This window comes from Bombina bombina, chromosome 4 (assembly GCF_027579735.1).
Source record: "Bombina bombina isolate aBomBom1 chromosome 4, aBomBom1.pri, whole genome shotgun sequence".
Classification (NCBI taxonomy): Eukaryota; Metazoa; Chordata; class Amphibia; order Anura; family Bombinatoridae; genus Bombina; species Bombina bombina.
The window spans coordinates 459,444,999-459,467,319 of record NC_069502.1 but is presented as its reverse complement, the minus strand read 5'-3'; the positions used below and the strand labels follow the sequence as shown (position 1 = coordinate 459,467,319).

The 22,321-nt window shown below is 43.8% G+C and overlaps 1 protein-coding gene across 4 annotated transcripts in view; it reads right to left on the bottom strand.

Moving 5' to 3' along the window:
• The window catches only part of DVL3 (dishevelled segment polarity protein 3), a 569,022-nt gene that overhangs the window by 135,593 nt on the left and 411,108 nt on the right, over window positions 1-22,321 (bottom strand). For all 4 annotated transcript variants that reach the window (XM_053710326.1, XM_053710324.1, XM_053710325.1 and 1 more), the window contains one exon: window positions 21,602-21,695. In XM_053710326.1, the coding sequence (XP_053566301.1) occupies window positions 21,602-21,695 (94 nt within the window). The remainder of the gene's footprint in view (window positions 1-21,601; window positions 21,696-22,321) is intronic.

Genomic DNA, 22,321 nt, shown 5'->3' with positions numbered 1-22,321 from the left:
CTTTGCCTGAGTATCCCCCACTGAATCAACTCCATCCCAACTGCTAGAACCATGAACAACTTGTTTAGTCATATCCATATCCCTTTCAAGTGTTTAAATATCAATATCATGCAGTGCTGCAATTCATTCCTCCAGAATGCTAATACAAGCTTCTAAAAAGACAATATGCTCACATTTTGCTTCCTCTAACCCCTTAGTTGCTCTAACCTAAGTGCTCAAATTCTTCACTTAAAAGAGAGAAGTTCACTCGATGGAGGCAAATAAAGTGAAACCAAGCAGAGGACAAAAACAGAAAAGCAGGAACGGTAAGGCAAGGAAAAATGAAGTATAAAATGAGTACTGCTGCCAAGTGTACAAAAGAATTGGCAGGGCTGGTGGACCTGAAGGCTCGCATAGAAACAGCTGCTTAGAAACAGATTGACAGCTTGTTAAATCGGCCCCCAAGTATGTGCCTTACAAAATTGGTCAATGGAAGCCTCATTCCTGAAGGCCCAAGGAGTGGCAACTAATCTAGTGGAATGATCAGTAATGTGCTTGGAGGGAGTCTTCCCCACAACCAGATTTGCCTTGCAAATCAATGTCTTAAGCCAAACAGCTAGAGTACCTGCCATTGCTTTTCTGACCCTTGTGACATCTAGAAGCATTTTAACGCTTGCACCACATTCAGGTTGTGCAGAAGTCGTTCCTTTGAATTTTTAGGAGCTGGACATGAGAAAACCACAATCTCCTGATTAATATAATCCAAAACTACTACTTTAGAAAGAAAGGAATAGCGGATTCAAAAAAAGCCTTATCCTGAGGGAAAATTGCAAGATAAAGCTGAAAAATTTAGAAACTCTCCTGGCTGAAGAAATAGCCAAGATAAATAGAACCTTACAGGTTAACGGCTGAATACCGTGCATAGGTTCAAATATGGGGCCTGAAGAACCCTTAATACCAGATTAAGATTCTACAGATGAGTAGCTGGCTTAATAACTGGTCTGATTTAGATCAAGGCCAGAACAAAGTCCTGAATATCAGGAGGTTTGGCAATTTTGGCAATTTTCTAGTGACAAGTCTGATAAAGCCAGTTTCTGACCCATAAGAGTCGGTCCTGTAAAAAGTGTTGCACTCTAGAAATCTGAAAAAAAAAAAATCAGCGGAATCCCTTAGCAGCACACCAGGATAGGAAAGTTTTCCAAGCTTGTAAAATATACATCTGGTAACAGGCTTTCTGGCCTGAATCAATTAACTTATCAGATAGCCCTCTATGGATAAGCACTAGGCATTTAATTGCCATGTTGTCAACTTTTGAAATTCTGATGAAAGAAAGGGCCTTATCAAAAGTTTCATTCTCGGTTAAAAAAAAAAAAAAAAAGTCCTGTGAGGCTACGCCAGAGTAATCAGAATTACAAAAGCTTGTTCTTGTTTTATCCTGCCTATCACTCTGGATAGCAACACAAATGTAGGAAAGATGGACATTAGATTGAATAATCAAAGAACCACTAAGGCACCTATTAGATCCACCTAAAGCTCCAGAGACCTGGCATATTACCAGAGCAGCTTGAGGTTTAAGTAGGAGGCAATGAGATCTATATCTGGCATGCAACATCTCACCATCTGATTGAATACCTCCTAAATCAGAGACCAATCTCCTGGGTAAAGGTATTGGCGGATGAGAAAGTCTGTTTCCCATTTGTTCAGTCGTGGTGTGTGAATAGCTAAAATCATGCAATGATTGCATTCTGCCCAAGTGATAATGTGGGCCACTTCCTTCATTACCAGGTGATTGATGTAAGCCACTTCTGTGGCACTCTCTGATTGCAATGGAAATGATTTCTGTCTGAGGCTGGGACAATTCTGGGTAGCCCTGAAGATCGCAGAGTTCTAGAATGTTTATTAGTAATTTCCCCTTCCAAGGAGACCAAACTCCTTGAGCTGTCAGGGACCTTCAGACTGCACACAAATCTGTCAGGCTGGCAAATATGGTGATCACCACGCATGTTCGCCAGAGAAAAGAGGCCCCCTGAGCCAGGGATTGGTGCGACTGTTTCATGTCAGGGACTGCCTTGTCCTGTAGTCCACCAGTATTATCTGAGATAGATCCTTATAATGTCTTCCACTGAAGCAACATCCTCAAAAGGCTCACAACTTCCATGCACTGAGCCACTGAAGGATGGGGAATGAGTCGATTATAGACCCTAAGACGTATACACCGGACTGATGTCCAAACGTGACTGCAAAACAGTTTAAAAATTGTTTGTGTTTGGTTCCTCACCAACTGAATGAAGGATGCCAGTTCTAGGGGGAGGTATATAGCACTGCTGCCTGCTGAGCTCAGCTCCAGATGCACATTATTTGTGGGAACATGTGTCTGTCTTTACTATAGCTAGTGCACTATGCTTTTCTTGTCAGCCTCTCTCTGCAAGGACCACGGCATCACATGGGTTAACTAGCCAACTTGCACCTAACACATGGGAGAGGGAGGACTGCACATAACAGATAGTATATTCAGCCCGGCACAGCTCCGCCCACAAACATAATTTTTCTCACTGCAGGAGTTAGAACAAATGGCACAGCAGAGATAAGTTCCAGAATAAAGAGAATCAGTACTACAGGCTGTGAAATGTATATGCCTCAGTGAGTGCCGACAACAGCTCCTAGTATATTATATGTATAATTTTACTACTTGTCTTGTTTTTACATTTATTAACTCTGCAACAAGCACAGAAAAAAACTGTGCACTGCTGAACACGGATGTGCATTTTATGAGCACTGGTCCGTGTTCACAATAGCAGTGATGTCATCGCAGGGGTGTGTGATGTGCTGCAGGGAGAGAGACAGAGTGGCCGTGCGGCCAGAAGATACTGTTTGGGGTATGGAAAATATTGTAGAAAACAGTTTTCAAAAAAAACATAATTTATGCTTACCTGATAAATTCCTTTCTCCTGTAGTGTAGTCAGTCCACGGGTCATCCATTACTTATGGAATATTTCTCTTCCTAACAGGAAACTGCAAGAGAATTACCCAGCAGAGCTTGCTATATAGCTCCTCCCCTCACCTATCATACTCAGTCATTCGACCAAAGCAGACGAGAAAGGAGGAACCACAGGGTACAGTGGTGACTGGAGTTTAATTAAAATTTAGACCTGCCGTAAAAACAGGGCGGGCCGTGGACTGACTACACTACAGGAGAAAGGAATTTATCAGGTAAGCATAAATTATGTTTTCTCCTGTTAAGTGTAGTCAGTCCACGGGTCATCCATTACTTATGGAATACCAATACCAAAGCTAAAGTACACGGATGAAGGGAGGGACAAGGCAGGAACATTAAACAGAAGGAACCACTGCCTGAAGTACCGTTCTCCCAAAAATAGCCTCCGACGAAGCAAAAGTGTCAAATTTGTAAAATTTTGAAAAAGTGTGAAGCGAAGACCAAGTCGCAGCCTTGCAAATCTGTTCAACAGAGGCCTCATTTTTAAAGGCCCAGGTGGAAGCCACAGCTCTAGTAGAATGAGCTGTAATCCTTTCAGGAGGCTGCTGTCCAGCAGTCTCATAGGCTAAGCGTATTATGCTACGAAGCCAAAAAGAGAGAGAGGTAGCCGAAGCCTTTTGACCTCTCCTCTGTCCAGAGTAAACGACAAACAGGGAAGAAGTTTGACGAAAATCCTTAGTTGCCTGCAAATAGAATTTCAGGGCACGGACTACGTCCAGATTATGCAAAAGTTGTTCCTTCTTTGAAGAAGGGTTAGGACACAGAGATGGAACAACAATCTCTTGATTGATATTCCTGTTAGTAACTACCTTAGGTAAGAACCCAGGTTTAGTACGCAGGACTACCTTGTCTGAATGAAAAATCAGATAAGGAGAATCACAATGTAAGGCAGATAACTCAGAGACTCTTCGAGCCGAGGAAATAGCCATCAAAAACAGAACTTTCCAAGATAACAACTTGATATCAATGGAATGAAGGGGTTCAAATGGAACGCCTTGAAGAACATTAAGAACTAAGTTTAAGCTCCACGGCGGAGCAACAGACTTAAACACAGGCTTAATCCTAGTTAAAGCCTGACAGAAAGCCTGAACGTCTGGAACTTCAGCCAGACGTTTGTGTAGAAGAATAGACAGAGCAGAAATCTGTCCCTTTAACGAACTAGTAGATAAGCCCTTTTCTAAACCCTCTTGTAGAAAGGACAATATCCTAGGAATCCTAACCTTACTCCATGAGTAACTCTTGGATTCGCACCAACGTAAATATTTACGCCATATTTTATGGTAAATTTTTCTGGTAACAGGCTTCCTAGCCTGTATTAAGGTATCAATAACCGACTCCGAGAAACCACGCTTTGATAGAATCAAGCGTTCAATCTCCATGCAGTCAGCCTCAGAGAAATTAGATTTGGATGTTTGAAAGGACCCTGAATTAGAAGGTCCTGTCTCAGAGGCAGAGACCACGGTGGACAGGACGACATGTCCACTAGGTCTGCATACCAGGTCCTGCGTGGCCACGCAGGCGCTATCAGAATCACCGAAGCTCTCTCCTGTTTGATCTTGGCAATCAAACGAGGAAGCATTGGGAATGGTGGAAACACATAAGCCATGTTGAAGACCCAAGGGGCTGTCAGAGCATCTATCAGCACCGCTCCCGGGTCCCTGGACCTGGATCCGTAACAAGGAAGCTTGGCGTTCTGACGAGACGCCATGAGATCCAGATCTGGTTTGCCCCAACGACGAATCAGTTGAGCAAAGACCTCCGGATGGAGCTCCCACTCTCCCGGATGAAAAGTCTGGCGACTTAGAAAATCCGCCTCCCAGTTCTCCACGCCTGGGATGTAGATCGCTGACAGGTGGCAAGAGTGAGACTCTGCCCAGCGAATTATCTTTGAGACTTCCAACATCGCTAGGGAACTTCTGGTTCCCCCTTGATGGTTGATGTAAGCCACAGTCGTGATGTTGTCCGACTGAAATCTGATGAACCTCAGAGTTGCTAACTGAGGCCAAGCTAGGAGAGCATTAAATATTGCTCTTAACTCCAGAATATTTATTGGGAGGAGTTTCTCCTCCTGAGTCCATAATCCCTGAGCTTTCAGGGAATTCCAGACTGCTCCCCAGCCTAGAAGGCTGGCGTCTGTTGTTACAATCGTCCAATCAGGCCTGCGAAAGGTCATCCCCTTGGACAGATGTGGCCGAGAGATCCACCATAGAAGAGAATCTCTGGTCTTTTGATCCAGATTTAGTAGGGGGGACAAATCTGAGTAATCCCCGTTCCACTGACTTAGCATGCACAATTGCAGCGGTCTGAGATGCAGGCGCGCAAATGGTACTATGTCCATTGCCGCTACCATTAAGCCGATTACTTCCATGCACTGAGCTACTGACGGGTGTGGAATGGAGTGAAGGACACGGCAAGCATTTAGAAGTTTTAATAACCTGGCCTCTGTCAGGTAAATTTTCATCTCTACAGAATCTATAAGAGTCCCTAGAAAGGGAACTCTTGTAAGTGGTAACAGAGAACTCTTTTCCACGTTCACCTTCCACCCATGCGACCTCAGAAATGCCAGAACTATCTCTGTATGAGACTTGGCAGTTTGAAAACTTGACGCTTGTATCAGAATGTCGTCTAGGTACGGAGTCACCGCTATGCCTCGTGGTCTTAGTACCGCCAGAAGTGATCCTAGAATTTTTGTAAAGATTCTTGGGGCCGTAGCTAATCCGAAGGGAAGAGCTACAAACTGGTAATGCCTGTCTAGGAAGGCAAATCTCAGATACCGGTAATGGTCCTTGTGAATCGGTATGTGAAGGTAGGCATCCTTTAAGTCCACCGTGGTCATGTACTGACCCTCTTGGATCATGGGAAGGATGGTTCGAATAGTTTCCATTTTGAATGATGGAACTCTTAGAAATTTGTTTAGGATTTTTAAGTCCAAGATTGGTCTGAAGGTTCCCTCTTTTTTGGGAACCACAAATAGATTTGAATAGAATCCCTGCCCGTGTTCCGTCCGCGGAACTGGGTGGATTACCCCCATTAGTAAGAGGTCTTGTACACAGCGTAGAAACGCCTCTTTCTTTGTTTGGTTTGCTGATAACCTTGAAAGATGAAATCTCCCCCGTGGAGGAGAAGTTTTGAAGTCCAGGAGATATCCCTGAGATATGATCTCCAACGCCCAGGGATCCTGGACATCTCTTGCCCAAGCCTGGGCGAAGAGAGAAAGTCTGCCCCCCACTAGATCCGTTTCCGGATAGGGGGCCCTCTCTTCATGCTGTCTTGGGGGCAGCAGCAGGTTTCTTGGCCTGCTTGCCCCTGTTCCAGGACTGGTTAACTTTCCAGCCCTGCCTGTAACGAGCAACAGCTCCTTCCTGTTTTGGAGCGGAGGAAGTTGATGCTGCTCCTGCCTTGAAGTTACGAAAGGCACGAAAATTAGACTGTTTGGCCTTTGATTTGGCCCTGTCCTGAGGTAGAGCATGGCCCTTACCTCCCGTAATGTCAGCAATAATTTCTTTCAAGCCGGGCCCGAATAAGGTCTGCCCTTTGAAAGGAATATTAAGCAATTTGGATTTAGAAGTCACGTCAGCTGACCAGGATTTAAGCCACAGCGCTCTGCGCGCTTGAATGGCGAATCCGGAGTTCTTAGCCGTAAGTTTGGTTAAGTGTACGACGGCATCAGAAACAAATGAGTTAGCTAGCTTAAGGGTTTTAAGCTTGTTCATAATTTCATCCAATGGAGCTGTGCGAATGGTCTCTTCCAGAGACTCAAACCAGAATGCCGCCGCAGCAGTAACAGGCGCAATGCATGCAAGGGGTTGTAATATAAAACCTTGTTGAACAAACATTTTCTTAAGGTAACCCTCTAACTTTTTATCCATTGGATCTGAAAAAGCACAGCTATCCTCCACCGGGATAGTGGTGCGCTTAGCCAAAGTAGAAACTGCTCCCTCCACCTTAGGGACCGTCTGCCATAAGTCCCGTGTGGTGGCGTCTATTGGAAACATTTTTCTAAATATAGGAGGTGGTGAAAAGGGCACACCGGGTCTATCCCACTCCTTGTTAACAATTTCTGTAAGCCTTTTAGGTATAGGAAAAAACATAATTTATGCTTACCTGATAAATTCCTTTCTTCTGTTGTGTGATCAGTCCACGGGTCATCATTACTTCTGGGATATAACTCCTCCCCAACAGGAAATGCAAGAGGATTCACCCAGCAGAGCTGCATATAGCTCCTCCCCTCTACGTCAGTCCCAGTCATTCGACCAAGAATCAACGAGAAAGGAGTAACCAAGGGTGAAGTGGTGACTGGAGTATAATTTAAAAGATATTTACCTGCCTTAAAACAGGGCGGGCCGTGGACTGATCACACAACAGAAGAAAGGAATTTATCAGGTAAGCATAAATTATGTTTTCTTCTGTTATGTGTGATCAGTCCACGGGTCATCATTACTTCTGGGATACCAATACCAAAGCAAAAGTACACGGATGACGGGAGGGATAGGCAGGCTCATTATACAGAAGGAACCACTGCCTGAAGAACCTTTCTCCCAAAAATAGCCTCCGAAGAAGCAAAAGTGTCAAATTTGTAAAATTTGGAAAAAGTATGAAGCGAAGACCAAGTTGCAGCCTTGCAAATCTGTTCAACAGAGGCCTCATTCTTAAAGGCCCAAGTGGAAGCCACAGCTCTAGTGGAGTGAGCTGTAATTCTTTCAGGAGGCTGCTGTCCAGCAGTCTCATAGGCTAAACGTATTATGCTACGAAGCCAAAAAGAGAGAGAGGTAGCAGAAGCTTTTTGACCTCTCCTCTGTCCAGAGTAAACGACAAACAAGGAAGAAGTTTGGCGAAAATCTTTAGTTGCCTGCAAGTAGAACTTGAGGGCACGAACTACATCCAGATTGTGTAAAAGACGTTCCTTCTTTGAAGAAGGATTTGGACACAAGGATGGGACAACAATCTCTTGATTGATGTTCCTGTTAGTGACTACCTTAGGTAAGAACCCAGGTTTAGTACGCAGAACTACCTTGTCTGAGTGAAAAATCAGATAAGGGGAATCACAATGTAAGGCTGATAACTCAGAGACTCTTCGAGCCGAGGAAATAGCCATTAAAAACAGAACTTTCCAAGATAACATTTTTATATCAATGGAATGAAGGGGTTCAAACGGAACACCCTGTAAAACGTTAAGAACTAAGTTTAAACTCCATGGTGGAGCAACAGCTTTAAACACAGGCTTGATCCTAGCTAAAGCCTGACAAAAGGACTGGACGTCTGGATTTTCTGACAGACGTCTGTGTAACAAGATGGACAGAGCTGAAATCTGTCCCTTTAATGAACTAGCTGATAAACCCTTTTCTAAACCTTCTTGTAGAAAAGACAATATCCTAGCGATCCTAACCTTACTCCAGGAGTAACCTTTGGATTCGCACCAGTATAGGTATTTCCGCCATATTTTATGGTAAATCCTTCTGGTAACAGGCTTCCTAGCCTGAATCAGGGTATCAATAACCGACTCAGAAAAACCACGTTTTGATAAAATCAAGCGTTCAATTTCCAAGCAGTCAGCTTCAGAGAAGTTAGATTTTGATGTTTGAATGGACCCTGTATCAGAAGGTCCTGTCTTAGAGGTAGAGACCAAGGCGGACAGGATGACATGTCCACTAGATCTGCATACCAAGTCCTGCGTGGCCAAGCAGGTGCTATTAGAATTACTGATGCTCTCTCCTGTTTGATTTTGGCAATCAATCGAGGAAGCAGCGGGAAGGGTGGAAACACATAAGCCATCCTGAAGTTCCAAGGTGCTGTCAAAGCATCTATCAGAACTGCTCCCGGATCCCTGGATCTGGACCCGTAGCGAGGAAGTTTGGCGTTCTGGCGAGACGCCATGAGATCTATCTCTGGTTTGCCCCAACGTCGAAGTATTTGGGCAAAGACCTCCGGATGAAGTTCCCACTCCCCCGGATGAAGAGTCTGGCGACTCAAGAAATCCGCCTCCCAGTTCTCCACTCCCGGGATGTGGATTGCTGACAGGTGGCAAGAGTGAGACTCTGCCCAGCGTATTATCTTTGATACTTCCATCATTGCTAGGGAGCTTCTTGTCCCTCCCTGATGGTTGATGTAAGCTACAGTCGTGATGTTGTCCGACTGAAACCTGATGAACCCCCGAGTTATTAACTGGGGCCAAGCCAGAAGGGCATTGAGAACTGCTCTCAATTCCAGAATGTTTATTGGAAGGAGACTCTCCTCCTGATTCCATAGTCCCTGAGCCTTCAGAGAATTCCAGACAGCGCCCCAACCTAGTAGGCTGGCGTCTGTTGTTACAATTGTCCAGTCTGGCCTGCTGAATGGCATCCCCCTGGACAGGTGTGGCCGATGAAGCCACCATAGAAGAGAATTTCTGGTCTCTTGATTCAGATTCAGAGTAGGGGACAAATCTGAGTAATCCCCATTCCACTGACTTAGCATGCATAATTGCAGCGGTCTGAGGTGTAGGCGTGCAAAAGGTACTATGTCCATTGCCGCTACCATTAAGCCGATCACCTCCATGCATTGAGCTACTGACGGGTGTTGAATGGAATGAAGGACGCGGCATGCTTTTGAAGTTTTGTTAACCTGTCTTCTGTCAGGTAAATCTTCATTTCTACAGAATCTATAAGAGTCCCCAAGAATGGAACTCTTGTGAGAGGAAAGAGAGAACTCTTCTTTTCGTTCACTTTCCATCCATGCGACCTTAGAAATGCCAGAACTAACTCTGTATGAGACTTGGCAGTTTGAAAGCTTGAAGCTTGTATTAGAATGTCGTCTAGGTACGGAGCTACCGAAATCCCTCGCGGTCTTAGTACCGCTAGAAGGGCACCCAGAACCTTTGTGAAGATTCTTGGAGCCGTAGCCAATCCGAATGGAAGAGCTACAAACTGGTAGTGCCTGTCTAAGAAGGCAAACCTTAGATACCGGTGATGATCTTTGTGGATCGGTATGTGAAGGTAAGCATCCTTTAAATCCACTGTGGTCATGTACTGACCCTCTTGGATCATGGGTAAGATTGTCCGAATAGTTTCCATTTTGAACGATGGAACTCTTAGGAATTTGTTTAGAGTCTTTAAATCTAAGATTGGCCTGAAAGTTCCCTCTTTTTTGGGAACCACAAACAGGTTTGAGTAGAACCCTTGTCCTTGTTCCGACCACGGAACCGGATGGATCACTCCCATTGTTAACAGATCTTGTACGCAGCGTAGAAACGCTTCTTTCTTTATCTGGTTTGTTGACAACCTTGACAGATGAAATCTCCCTCTTGGGGGAGATAATTTGAAGTCTAGAAGGTATCCCTGAGATATGATCTCTAGTGCCCAGGGATCCTGAACATCTCTTGCCCAGGCCTGGGCGAAGAGAGAGAGTCTGCCCCCTACTAGATCCGGTCCCGGATCGGGGGCTCTCGGTTCATGCTGTCTTTGGGGCAGCAGCAGGTTTCCTGGCCTGCTTGCTTTTGTTCCAGGACTGGTTAGGCTTCCAGCCTTGCCTGTAACGAGCAACAGCTCCTTCCTGTTTTGGTGCAGTGGAGGTTGATGCTGCTCCTGTTTTGAAATTCCGAAAGGGACGAAAATTAGACTGTCTAGCCTTAGCTTTGGCCTTGTCTTGAGGTAGGGCGTGGCCCTTACCTCCCGTAATGTCAGCGATAATTTCTTTCAAACCGGGCCCGAATAAGGACTGCCCCTTGAAAGGTATATTAAGTAATTTGGACTTAGAAGTAACATCAGCTGACCAGGATTTTAGCCACAGTGCCCTGCGTGCCTGTATGGCGAATCCTGAGTTCTTAGCCGTAAGTTTGGTTAAATGTACTACGGCCTCCGAAATGAAAGAATTAGCTAGTTTAAGGACTCTAAGCCTGTCCGTAATGTCGTCTAGCGTAGAGGAACTAAGGTTCTCTTCAAGCGACTCAATCCAAAATGCTGCCGCAGCCGTAATCGGCGCGATACATGCAAGGGGTTGTAATATAAAACCTTGTTGAACAAACATTTTCTTAAGGTAACCCTCTAATTTTTTATCCATTGGATCTGAGAAAGCACAGCTATCCTCCACCGGGATAGTGGTACGCTTAGCTAAAGTAGAAACTGCTCCCTCCACCTTGGGGACCGTTTGCCATAAGTCCCGAGTGGTGGCGTCTATTGGAAACATCTTTCTAAATATTGGAGGGGGTGAGAACGGCACACCGGGTCTATCCCACTCCTTAGTAACAATTTCAGTTAGTCTCTTAGGTATAGGAAAAACGTCAGTACTCGCCGGTACCGCAAAGTATTTATCCAACCTACACAGTTTCTCTGGTATTGCAACAGTGTTACAATCGTTGAGAAGTAGTACACGGAGGTTCTCCAATTTAAATTTAAAATTTGAAATATCTGAGTCCAATCTGTTTGGATCAGAACCGTCACCCACAGAATGAAGCTCTCCGTCCTCATGCTCTGCGAGCTGTGACGCAGTATCAGACATGGCCCTAGCATTGTCAGCGCACTCTGTTCTCACCCCAGAGTGATCACGCTTGCCTCTTAGTTCAGGTAATTTAGACAAAACTTCAGTCATAACAGTAGCCATATCTTGTAATGTTATCTGTAATGGCCGCCCAGATGTACTAGGCGCCAAAATATCACGCACCTCCCGGGCGGGAGATGCAGGTACTGTCGCGTGAGGCGAGTTAGTCGGCATAACTCTCCCCTCGCTGTTTGGTGAAATTTGTTCACATTGTACAGATTGACTTTTATTTAAAGTAGCATCAATACAGTTAGTACATAAATTTCTATTGGGCTCCACCTTGGCATTGGAACAAATGACACAGATATCTTCCTCTGAGTCAGACATGTTTAACACACTAGCAAAAAAAAAAAAAAAAAAAAAAAAAAACTTACAACTTGGTTATAATCTTTTTTAGCAAAAAAACGCACTGTGCCTCAAAGAGGTACTAACGATTAAATGACAGTTGAAATAATGAACTGAAAAACAGTTATTGCATCAAACTTTAAAACAACACAACTTTTAGCAAAGGTTTGTTCCCATTAGTAAAAAACAACACTAATTAAATTTGTACATAAGAAAACAAAACAACGTTTTTTATACACAGTCACTATAAGAATTCTCACAGCTCTGCTGAGAGAATTTACCTCCCTTCAAAGAAGTTTGAAGACCCCTGAGATCTGTCAGAGATGAACCGGATCATGCAGGAAATATAAAAGTAGCTGACTGGAATTTTTTGATGCGTAGCAAAGAGCGCCAAAAACGGCCCCTCCCTCTCCCACACAGCAGTGAAGAGAAACGAAACTGTCACAATTAAAGCAAAAAACTGCCAAGTGGAAAATAATGCCCAAATATTTATTCACACAGTACCTCAGCAATGTAAACGATTCTACATTCCAGCAAAAACGTTTAACATGAGAATAGTTATTAAAAGGATTAGTGACCTTTAACACAGTAGTTCCGGTGAAATACCATCCCCAGAATACTGAAGTGTATACATACATGTCATTTTAACGGTATGGCAGGCTTTTCTCATCAATTCCATTCAGAAAATAAAAACTGCCACATACCTCAATGCAGATTCATCTGCCCGCTGTCCCCTGATCTGAAGCCTTTACCTCCCTCAGATGGTCGAGAACAGCAATATGATCTTAACGACTCCGGTTAAAATCATAGTAAAAAATCTCTGTCAGATTCTTCCTCAAACTCTGCCAGAGAAGTAATAACACGCTCCGGTGCTATTTTAAAATAACAAACTTTTGATTGAAGTCATAAAAACTAAGTATAATCACCATAGTCCTCTCACACATCCTATCTAGTCGTTGGGTGCAAGAGAATGACTGGGACTGACGTAGAGGGGAGGAGCTATATGCAGCTCTGCTGGGTGAATCCTCTTGCATTTCCTGTTGGGGAGGAGTTATATCCCAGAAGTAATGATGACCCGTGGACTGATCACACATAACAGAAGAAACGTCAGTACACACCGGTACCGCAAAATATTTATCCAGCCTACATACTTTCTCTGGAATTGCAACCGTGTTACAATCATTCAGAGCCGCTAATACCTCCCCTAGCAATACGCGGAGGTTCTCAAGCTTAAATTAAAAATTTGAAATCTCTGAATCCAGTTTACCCGGATCAGACCCGTCACCCACAGAATGAAGCTCTCCGTCCTCATGTTCTGCAAATTGTGACGCAGTATCAGACATGGCTCTACCATTATCAGCGCGCTCTGTTCTAACTCCAGAGTGATCGCGCTTACCTCTTAATTCTGGCAATTTAGACAGTACTTCTATCATAACAGTAGCCATGTCTTGCAAAGTGATTTGTATGGGCCGCCCTGATGTACTTGGCGCCACAATATCACGCACCTCCTGAGCGGGAGGCGAAGGTACTGACACGTGAGGAGAGTTAGTCGGCATAACTTCCCCCTCGTTGTCTGGTGATAATTTCTTAACATATAAAGTTTGACTTTTATTTAAAGTGACATCTATACATTGAGTGCACAAATTTCTATTGGGCTCCACATTGGCCTTTAAACATAGTGAACAAAGAGATTCATCTGAGTCAGACATGTTTAAACAAACTAGCAATGAGACTAGCAAACTTGGAAATACTTTTCAAAATTAATTTACAAGCAATATAAAAAACGTTACTGTGCCTTTAAGAAGCACAGAAAAACTAACACAGTTGAAATAACAATGATCAAAAATAGTTATAGCAACCAAATTTTCACAGTAAATGTATTAAGTTAGCAAAGGATTGCACCCACCAGCAAATGGATGATTAACCCCTTAGTACCCAAAAACGGATAACAATTATATAATTAACGTTTTTCTCACAGTCAAATACACTGTCACAGGACTACTGTGACTGATTACCTCCCTCAAAATGGATTTTGAAGACCCCTGAGCTCTCTAGAGACGATCTGGATCATGGAGGATGAAATAGACAGATTGTGACTGAATTTTTACTGTGTAAAAAAGCGCTAAAATAGGCCCCTCCCACTCATATTACAACAGTGGGGAAGCTCAGAAACTGTTTCTATGCAGAAAACAAAAATGGCCATGTGGTAAAAATCATGCCCTAATAAGTTTTATCACCAAGTACCTCACAAAAACGATTAACAAGCCAGTAAAACGTTTTAAACATACATTTAAAAGTTATGTATTATTATTTACAAGCCTGCTACCAGTCGATTTTACTGCAGTTAAGGCTCATACATTATTTCAGTATTTACAGTATTTTCAGAGTCAATTCCATTCCTTAGAAAATACATTCAGTGCACACACACACACACATCAGCCTGATACCAGTCGCTATCGCTGCATTTAAGGCTGAACTTACTTTACAATGGTATCAGCAGTATTTTCTCAGTCAATTCCATTCCTCAGAAAATAAATTACTGCGCATACCTCATTTGTTGCAGGGGAGCCCTGCATGCTATTCCCCTTCTCTGAAGTTACCTCACGCCTCAGATGAGAAACAGCCAGTGGATCTTAGTTACGTCTGCTAAGACCATAGAAAGAAACCCAGGCAGATTCTTCTTCTAATGCTGCCTGAGAATAAACAGCACACTCCGGTGCCATTTAAAAATAACAAACTTTTGATTGTAGAAATAACTAAGTTAAAAAAAACACCACAGATCTCTCACAGCTTCCTTTTTAGTTAGGCTGCAAGAGAATGACTGAGTGTGATAGGTGAGGGGAGGAGCTATATAGCAAGCTCTGCTGGGTAATTCTCTTGCAGTTTCCTGTTAGGAAGAGAAATATTCCATAAGTAATGGATGACCCGTGGACTGACTACACTTAACAGGAGAAATATTCATGAACATAGGAAGTGATATATACTTTTTGCCCAGCACCAACATAATTAACTATCTCTGCAAATAAGTTTAAAATGTATTCTTGTTCTGGGTAAACTGTCCCTTTAAGACAGCTCACAATCTTTTTTTCTGATTGCTTGTATGTAGCAGGAGCATCCCCTGCTTCCAAAGTCAGAACAACTTCCTCAGCTGTGGGGTCCTGAGTTTCTGGAATTCTTCCTCAGAAAAGAAAAATTAAGATTCCAGTTTACCCCTCTTCTATAAGGGTATGTAGATGGGTTGCTCTTGAGGGATGTCCCTGATGAGCTAAAGGCCTGTAAAGGATCCCCGTTTGCCCCTGTGGATATTTGGGCTGTAAACCCTTGACCACTCTGCTGTAGGGCAGCACTCAAAGGGATAAAACTCAATTTGGTAAACTGTGATAGGTATGAGTGGATTACTCCTACATCTGTCCTAGATAATGCTTTTTGCATGCAGAAAATGGCTACAGCACTGTAGTTAGAAATAGAAGATGCAGGAACAGGAAGGCATGCTCCTCTTGTCCCAAAATGTTAACCTCTGATGTCACATCAGTGATTAGGTAAGAATGATTTGCCATTTAGCTTACCAAAACAGGAACCGGAATGCTAAGGGAGCAGCTGTGACGTGACCAGCAACTCCGTTGTGTGCTAAAGCTGGTCACTCTAAATTTCAAGTGACAGTACCCCAATTTTATTTTTTGTAAAAGTTCCTAAAATAGCCTGAAACTGTTGTAAAAGGTATTTAGGTGTATGTGTCTATGTCCCCAGGCTATGTGAATAATGGGTAAATGTTCATTTGAAGAGCCTGCGGGCTATGAAGGTGCACTATACTTATCTGGCAGTGCCTTTGTCTGCCATGCTCATCTCAGTGGAAGACTGCTTTTAGTAGATATGCCCATCTGAGGTAGTGCAAGCAAGGTGCCAAGGATCTGGTAAGGATCTGACAAGGAGCATCACACTATAGTTCAGAGGATTTGCAGGCATTTCACCTGGGAGGCTGGTGGCATCTCCAGAAATGGAGAAGATAATCACTGCCTGGCTGAATGCTCATGTCTTCCTCTCTGTCCCCCCTGGACACAATAAGCGGGAAATGGGTCTCAGATTAGTGAACCCTTTTCAATGACGTGTAGATCCGAAATTATGAATTCACTTCACTCCATCTTGCAGGCAAAAGAAAAATGTCTGAGGGATTAAAACTATTGGGTGTTTTTGCATCCTCCTAGTGAACTAGATTATTATCCCACATGTGAAGTCGTGTGGACTCTTACCATCATATGAAAGAAATAAGCATCCCAAAGGGAGGTGGGAGACAGAGCCTAGACCTTTTAAATGGTGTACCTGAATCAGCTTTAAAAACAATGAACTATTGCATGAGTGCACTGTCCCTTTAAGTAAGTACATAAAAGTAGGCTGGTCATTAGGTGGTTACCAATGATACATTATACCATTTTAAAATAACTGGGGTTTAATAATTTAAATTATGCTTACCTGATATTTTTTTTCTTCTTCTGATGGAAAGAGTCCACAGCTTCATTAATTACATTTTGGAATTAAGAACCTGGCCACAGGGAGGTGGCAAAGACACCCCAGCCAAAGGATTAAATACTCCTCCCACTTCCCTCATCCACCAGTCATTCTGCCGAGGAACAAGGAATAGTAGAAGAAATATCAGGGTGAAACGTTCCAGGAGAAAAAAATAACAACGCCCCACATAAAAAATAAGGGTGGGGAGCTGTGGATTCTTTCCATCAGAAGAAAAGAAATTTATCAGGTAAGCATAATTTAAGTTTTTCTTCTTAAATGGAAAGAGTCCACAGCTGCATGCATTACTTTTGGGAAAACAATACCCAAGTCACAGAGGACACTGAAGGCCAAGACGGAAGGGAACAATAGGCGGCCCATTCTGAGGGCATTAAACCTGAAACCACTACCCAACAAAAACCCTGCTTCGTTCAAGCCGAGAAAACTTTGAAAAGGAAAAAGCCCCAAGGAAACTGACCCGCAGATAGTCCAGAAGCCTAGCTAGAGACCGCAAAATCGGACTCAACTGAGCCAACAGTCCTCCAGGAGACAACGTCGCCCAACAGTTGGTCCCTCACCACTCACCCCTCACTAACAAAGAGAACACCAGCCTAACTCCCAAAAGGATAGGGCAAGGAAGAAGGGAAACCGAAAGGTCACCACAAAAATCATAGAAGGAAAAAAAAAAAAAAAGCGAGCCCAGCTCACAAAGACCCAAATGGGTCCTAACAAACAAGGGCAGGCTACACCCAGACCAAGCAGAAACCAGAGGCTTAGGACCAGGCATCATAACAGAGAAACTTTTCTCTCAACATTGTACAAAGCACCGAAAGACAACTGAAGACAGAGTCCTCACATCGTCAGAACGTAGAATACTGATGTATTCCAACACAAAAAACGTGTAACAGACCCAGACGAACAATTCTGAGTCAAGAACACGCAGCCATCATCAGGATGACACAGAAAGAATACTTGCTGAGAAGTAAAAAGCGGCCAGCAAGAGAACAGATTGCAGAAAAAAAACTCCCAGACAGAGAGCACACTCTAGGCAATCTAAGCCCCAAGAATGAGAGGTTACAAACAGAACTCAAAAGGTATGGTATTGGAACCTGGACCTTCTGCTTGCAAGCCCAGGGAGCTAGCCACTATGCCAACCTAGATCCCGAAGATGAAAACACATCTCAGAACCTACTCCCAGCTGGGCCAGCCCAAACGTCGGCAGGTCTGAAACAGGGGAACAGAAGAACCCCAACACCCGCCCAAAAACGAGCGGAAGAATGGCTACAGCCATCCCAACAGAGCACGGGTGCCAGCCCCACTCTTTAGGAACAGACGGCAAGGCAGTAGACCCAAAATAATCTTCAACATGGAGCCAGCAAGACTCCAGATGGAACATAACAACCCAGAGAGAATACCCCTCTCTGAAAGGTTAAGTCTCAGTTCTAACCTCCTGAATCCAGGGGAAGCCGTAAGAAAGGGAGCACACCTCCATAGGAAGGAGAATAAGCCCCCACCCTAAGAAAAAGAATGGGGCCAGAAAGACAGAGCACCTGCCCACAAGACACGAAGCCACAGGCTAAAGGATAGATCAAATCTCCAATGCAAACGAACTTGGAAGGAATCCCCCGAAAAAAATTAGCTTTCTAACACACATCCAATGTGCAATAGTTGCAGCAGTGACACTGCAAACCCATTCGGCTGCAGAGCAGTGAATCCATAAGGTTACTACGGCAAGCTGACCAAGAGAAACCGACCATAAAGTTGTAAGTCAAGCCCAATTAGCATCGGCACTCAGAAAACCTGGCCAACCATGACCAGGTCAATTAGTCAGAGTCAAGGTCATAGCCCAAGTTCCCTGGAACTGGGGAACCCAGAACCAGCCCTAGAGCCTAAAAGTCCGGTTACAACCCGCAACGGGATCCACAAGGGAAAAAGCTGAGTGAAGCATCAGCAACCGGAAGCACCATGGTGAAGATAGGTCCGTGTCCCCAATTGTTTAAACAAACAATAGCCGAGAACTTAACACCCCATCTGATATAAAAAACAGACCCACAGGAAGATATCAATGCAATATCAAGATCAACCCGGATAACGAGAATAATTTGCAAGTCCCGACCCAAGGAGGAGACCACCCCTTGCCGAAGTCCAATGCTCCAAAGGAGCTAAGGCGATAAAAGTCGTACAAACACTAGAGCTCATAGATGCTCAAACAGCCACAGGACCACAAGCAAGGGGATACCTCGAGGCCAAAAACACTCGAGCAAAGGCTGGTCTCCACATCACCTCCATACAATCAGAGGATCACAGAGAGAAAAGGATGCAAAGCATCCCCAGCTCCGGGGAAGAACCCTAAGCAGAGCCCAAAGGAGACCACGCCCAGAGTCCCTAAAAGGGAACAACCATCTCCTGGAGGGAAAACCAGGTCCCTAAAAGGAGACCTAACCCACACGGGGAAAACAGAGGAACCAAAAAGGTCTCATGAAAACAGCTTGATATTACACAGTCAATGTGCAAATAGTCGCAACTGGTTACAGTTTGCCAACCTTCCGCAGCTAGGCTACCCATCAGGCTACTAGCTGCTGAAGGACCAAGTCCAAAAAAGGACAATCCCAGAGCCTCAGAAGGCCAAACTGCCCAAATCAGCGTCAAGAGGGAGCTAAGCCCTCCAACCTTCCACAGCATGGGGGAGGAAAACTCTAGGTCCCGATAATATAAGACGCAAGAGAGAGAGAGAGAGAGAGAGAGAGACGCAGCGGAACTCCACTGACCCAGTCAACCAGAATGAGAGCTAATAAGGACTGAAACAATCCTTCCTGCCTCACGGACCCAAAGGTCCTCTAGAATGCTTAATTGAACTTGTTGAAATAAAAACAAGAAACACTCAGCGCCTCGATTGGACCAGCCAAGCAGAAATGGCGCCACGTGTCTGAACATCCATGAGACAGAAAAACCCAAACAGGACCAGCCTGCCACCAGGGTCCTAACTGTCAAATTTCATAAATCCCCCCTCAGAGGTGAAGAAGGAATAACAGACAAACATAGGACTAACATGTCCCTTAAACTTCTGCAGAAGTACAGTGAGTATCGATCACAGAAGGTTCCCAAAGGAAACATATAAACAAAAATAAAAAACATTCTAATCAGATAAAAGAAAATATAAGGCAACCCGTAGGTTAACGCCCAAGAAGAAACCGGCCTACCAGCAGGACCAGCCAAACGGAACCCTGATCTTCCAACAAAACTGGGAAGGATCTCAATAACAGACAATCAGGAGATTACTTCATCCCCTCATGTCTAATAAGGAGAGCCATTCAAAGTAGAAGACTGTGGATTCCCGTATCCATTAAAGATAGGGTCGTCTAATAACTAAAAAACATGTCCGAGTAATGCACGAAGGCGCGCTATTCTGTAATGAAAGGCACAACACTCGGACAGCTAAACCCACAGGGAACTATACAGGCCCTCCCAAGGCTGGGAGACCCGGGACAATAGGGCACGAGCACAATCGCAAATAACATCTGGACTCTGCAGACGAATAATTGCCAAAAATATGTGGAAGCAAAAACGTGCTGCAAAGTCGGGGGGAACAAGCCGCCCTGCAAGGAGGGATAAACATAATCTGGGTTATCCGCATGTGTAGTAGGAGGGAGCGCTAGGGAACTCGAGTCTCGGAGGACAGAGCACTCAGAGGCGGATGGCTCAGCGGTCCTTTGATTCCCCGAACCCGGGGGAACAAGGTGCTCTAATACGGCATACCGAACATAAATGATTAACATGCGTCAACGAGGCCAAACCGGATTCTTCACAGGACGAAGAATCAGAATCCTCCATAACTGGATAGAGAATATGCAAATATGGACTATAAGAAAAACAAAAACTAAACGGCACCCGACACCCACAATGGCTGGGGCACCCATCCATCACCTCCAATGAACCAGATCCCTGCGGACCATAAATGCGGAAATGGAAGACCAGAACGTAATCACGCCCAGTCACAAGGTGAACCGTACAGACCAAAAAAGCATGCCCAACCATAAGGTTGCATCACTTCCAAAGGCCTTTATGTTCAAAGCCATGAGCCCAGTTAACACTACACATAAGCAGATTGAATCACATAACAAACATGATTGAAAACCCCCCTGTTCAATAATCCCCCTCAGGAGATATTAACCCTTGATTCAAAGATGCAAAAGGAGTCCCACTGAGACCCTATAGTCTAGTAAATCCCGCAAGGTAGGCACCTCACCGGAAGCATTTGTATGACAGTACATTCATGAAGAAGTAAAATAAAAACGATCTTACCGGAATCTATGGCGTGGAAACAGGAACACGACCCTTCAAGTGTGACAGATAGTAGCATCGCTTCCGCCATGGACTTGAGAGAAGAAAGCAGGCAGCGAAGCGAAGTTTGACAACTCCGATTGTTTGTGAAGCTGTTAAAATGAGTCAGGATGGTTTCGCAGAAAGACTCTTCCTGCATCTCCGGACTCTCACTTTCATCCAAGCCCTCACTGAAAGACTGACAGGATAACTTAAAACTCCCATCCCATGTCGAAGAGTACTACCCTCCATAAGAGACAAAAAACTAACTTCTGACACTTCTATGCCAACCTCCTGGGACGAAAGGCAAAGAATGACTAGGGGATGAGGTAAGTGGGAGGAGTATTTAAGCCTTTGGCTGGGATGTCTTTGCCTCCTCCTGGTGGCCAGGTTCTTAATTCCCAAAAGTAATGAATGCAGCTGTAAACTCTTTCCATTTAAGAAGAAAAAAATCAATTACTTAGATTAGTCTGTGTATGTATTTATTATCTTTATATAACATCAGTAGCAATTCAGTTTATATAAAGTGATATATAGAATTTGTCTCAACAATTGTTGGTCAATTTCCTATACTCTGAACATATTAATAACTGCGCAGCTGGTTTACAAAGAGGTATTTACTTTCCTCCCAGCTATCTCCAATAGTCTGTGCTCTTGGGTGTCCTCATAAGTGGGTCATCCATTATGTTATTTCATTAAGGTTTTTATCCTTGCAATCATACAAAACATATGTCCCTCAGAAGTACATGTCTCTCTCGGCAATATAGATTTCCTGGGATAATGACCATCACATCCAGGACATGTAATATTGCAACTGTGTTCAGAACTACCCTCCTCTGATATCACTCCAGGATCATTATAATCCTATCCTCCCCATAATCAAAACTAAATACATTTCCATTATTTCTCACTGCTTGGAATATATACATTATTACATTTGGTTTTTCTCACCCGATCAATGCGTGGGTTTTTTGGTTTTCTCCTGCGTCTTTTGTGTCTCCGCATAAGACGAGAAGCACTGCTCTGCTCCGTAGAGTTACTGAACCTGTATGAAAATGAAGAGGAATAGCACACTATATAACCATACAACTGGAAACCGAGCACAACACTACATGATTCCCATAACTTACTATATAGAATTTATGAAAATGGAAGAATTAGCAGCAGAGTAGTCTTTGAAGGAACAAAGGAATTTGAAAATAGCACATGCTGAGCATAGAAGAGAAAGTATGAGAAATCCCAGAATATAGAGGTAGCAGTAGAAAGAGATGCAATAAAGTATAAGGCATATATGCACAGAGCATTCTAGCATAGGGGTAGAGAATCCCCAGAAGTCATTAGCAGAGATGGTAGATGGTCAGCATGTACAGACAGAAATGGACCGAATAACCGATTTGCAGGTGTGAAAAACAGAAGTTAAAGAGAACCCATGTGCAGGAAAAGAAAAAGGTAGAGGAAAGTGTTTTGGACATAGGTTTTTCTATGTAGAGGCTTAAAGGCACAGTGAACCCAAATTTTTTCTTTCATAATTCAGATAGAGCATGCAATTTTAAGCAACTTTCTAATTTACTCATATTATCAATTTTCTTCGTTCTCTTGCTATCTTTATTTGAAAAAGAAGGCATCTAGCTTTTTTTTGGTTCAAAATTCTGGACAGTACTTTTTTTTATT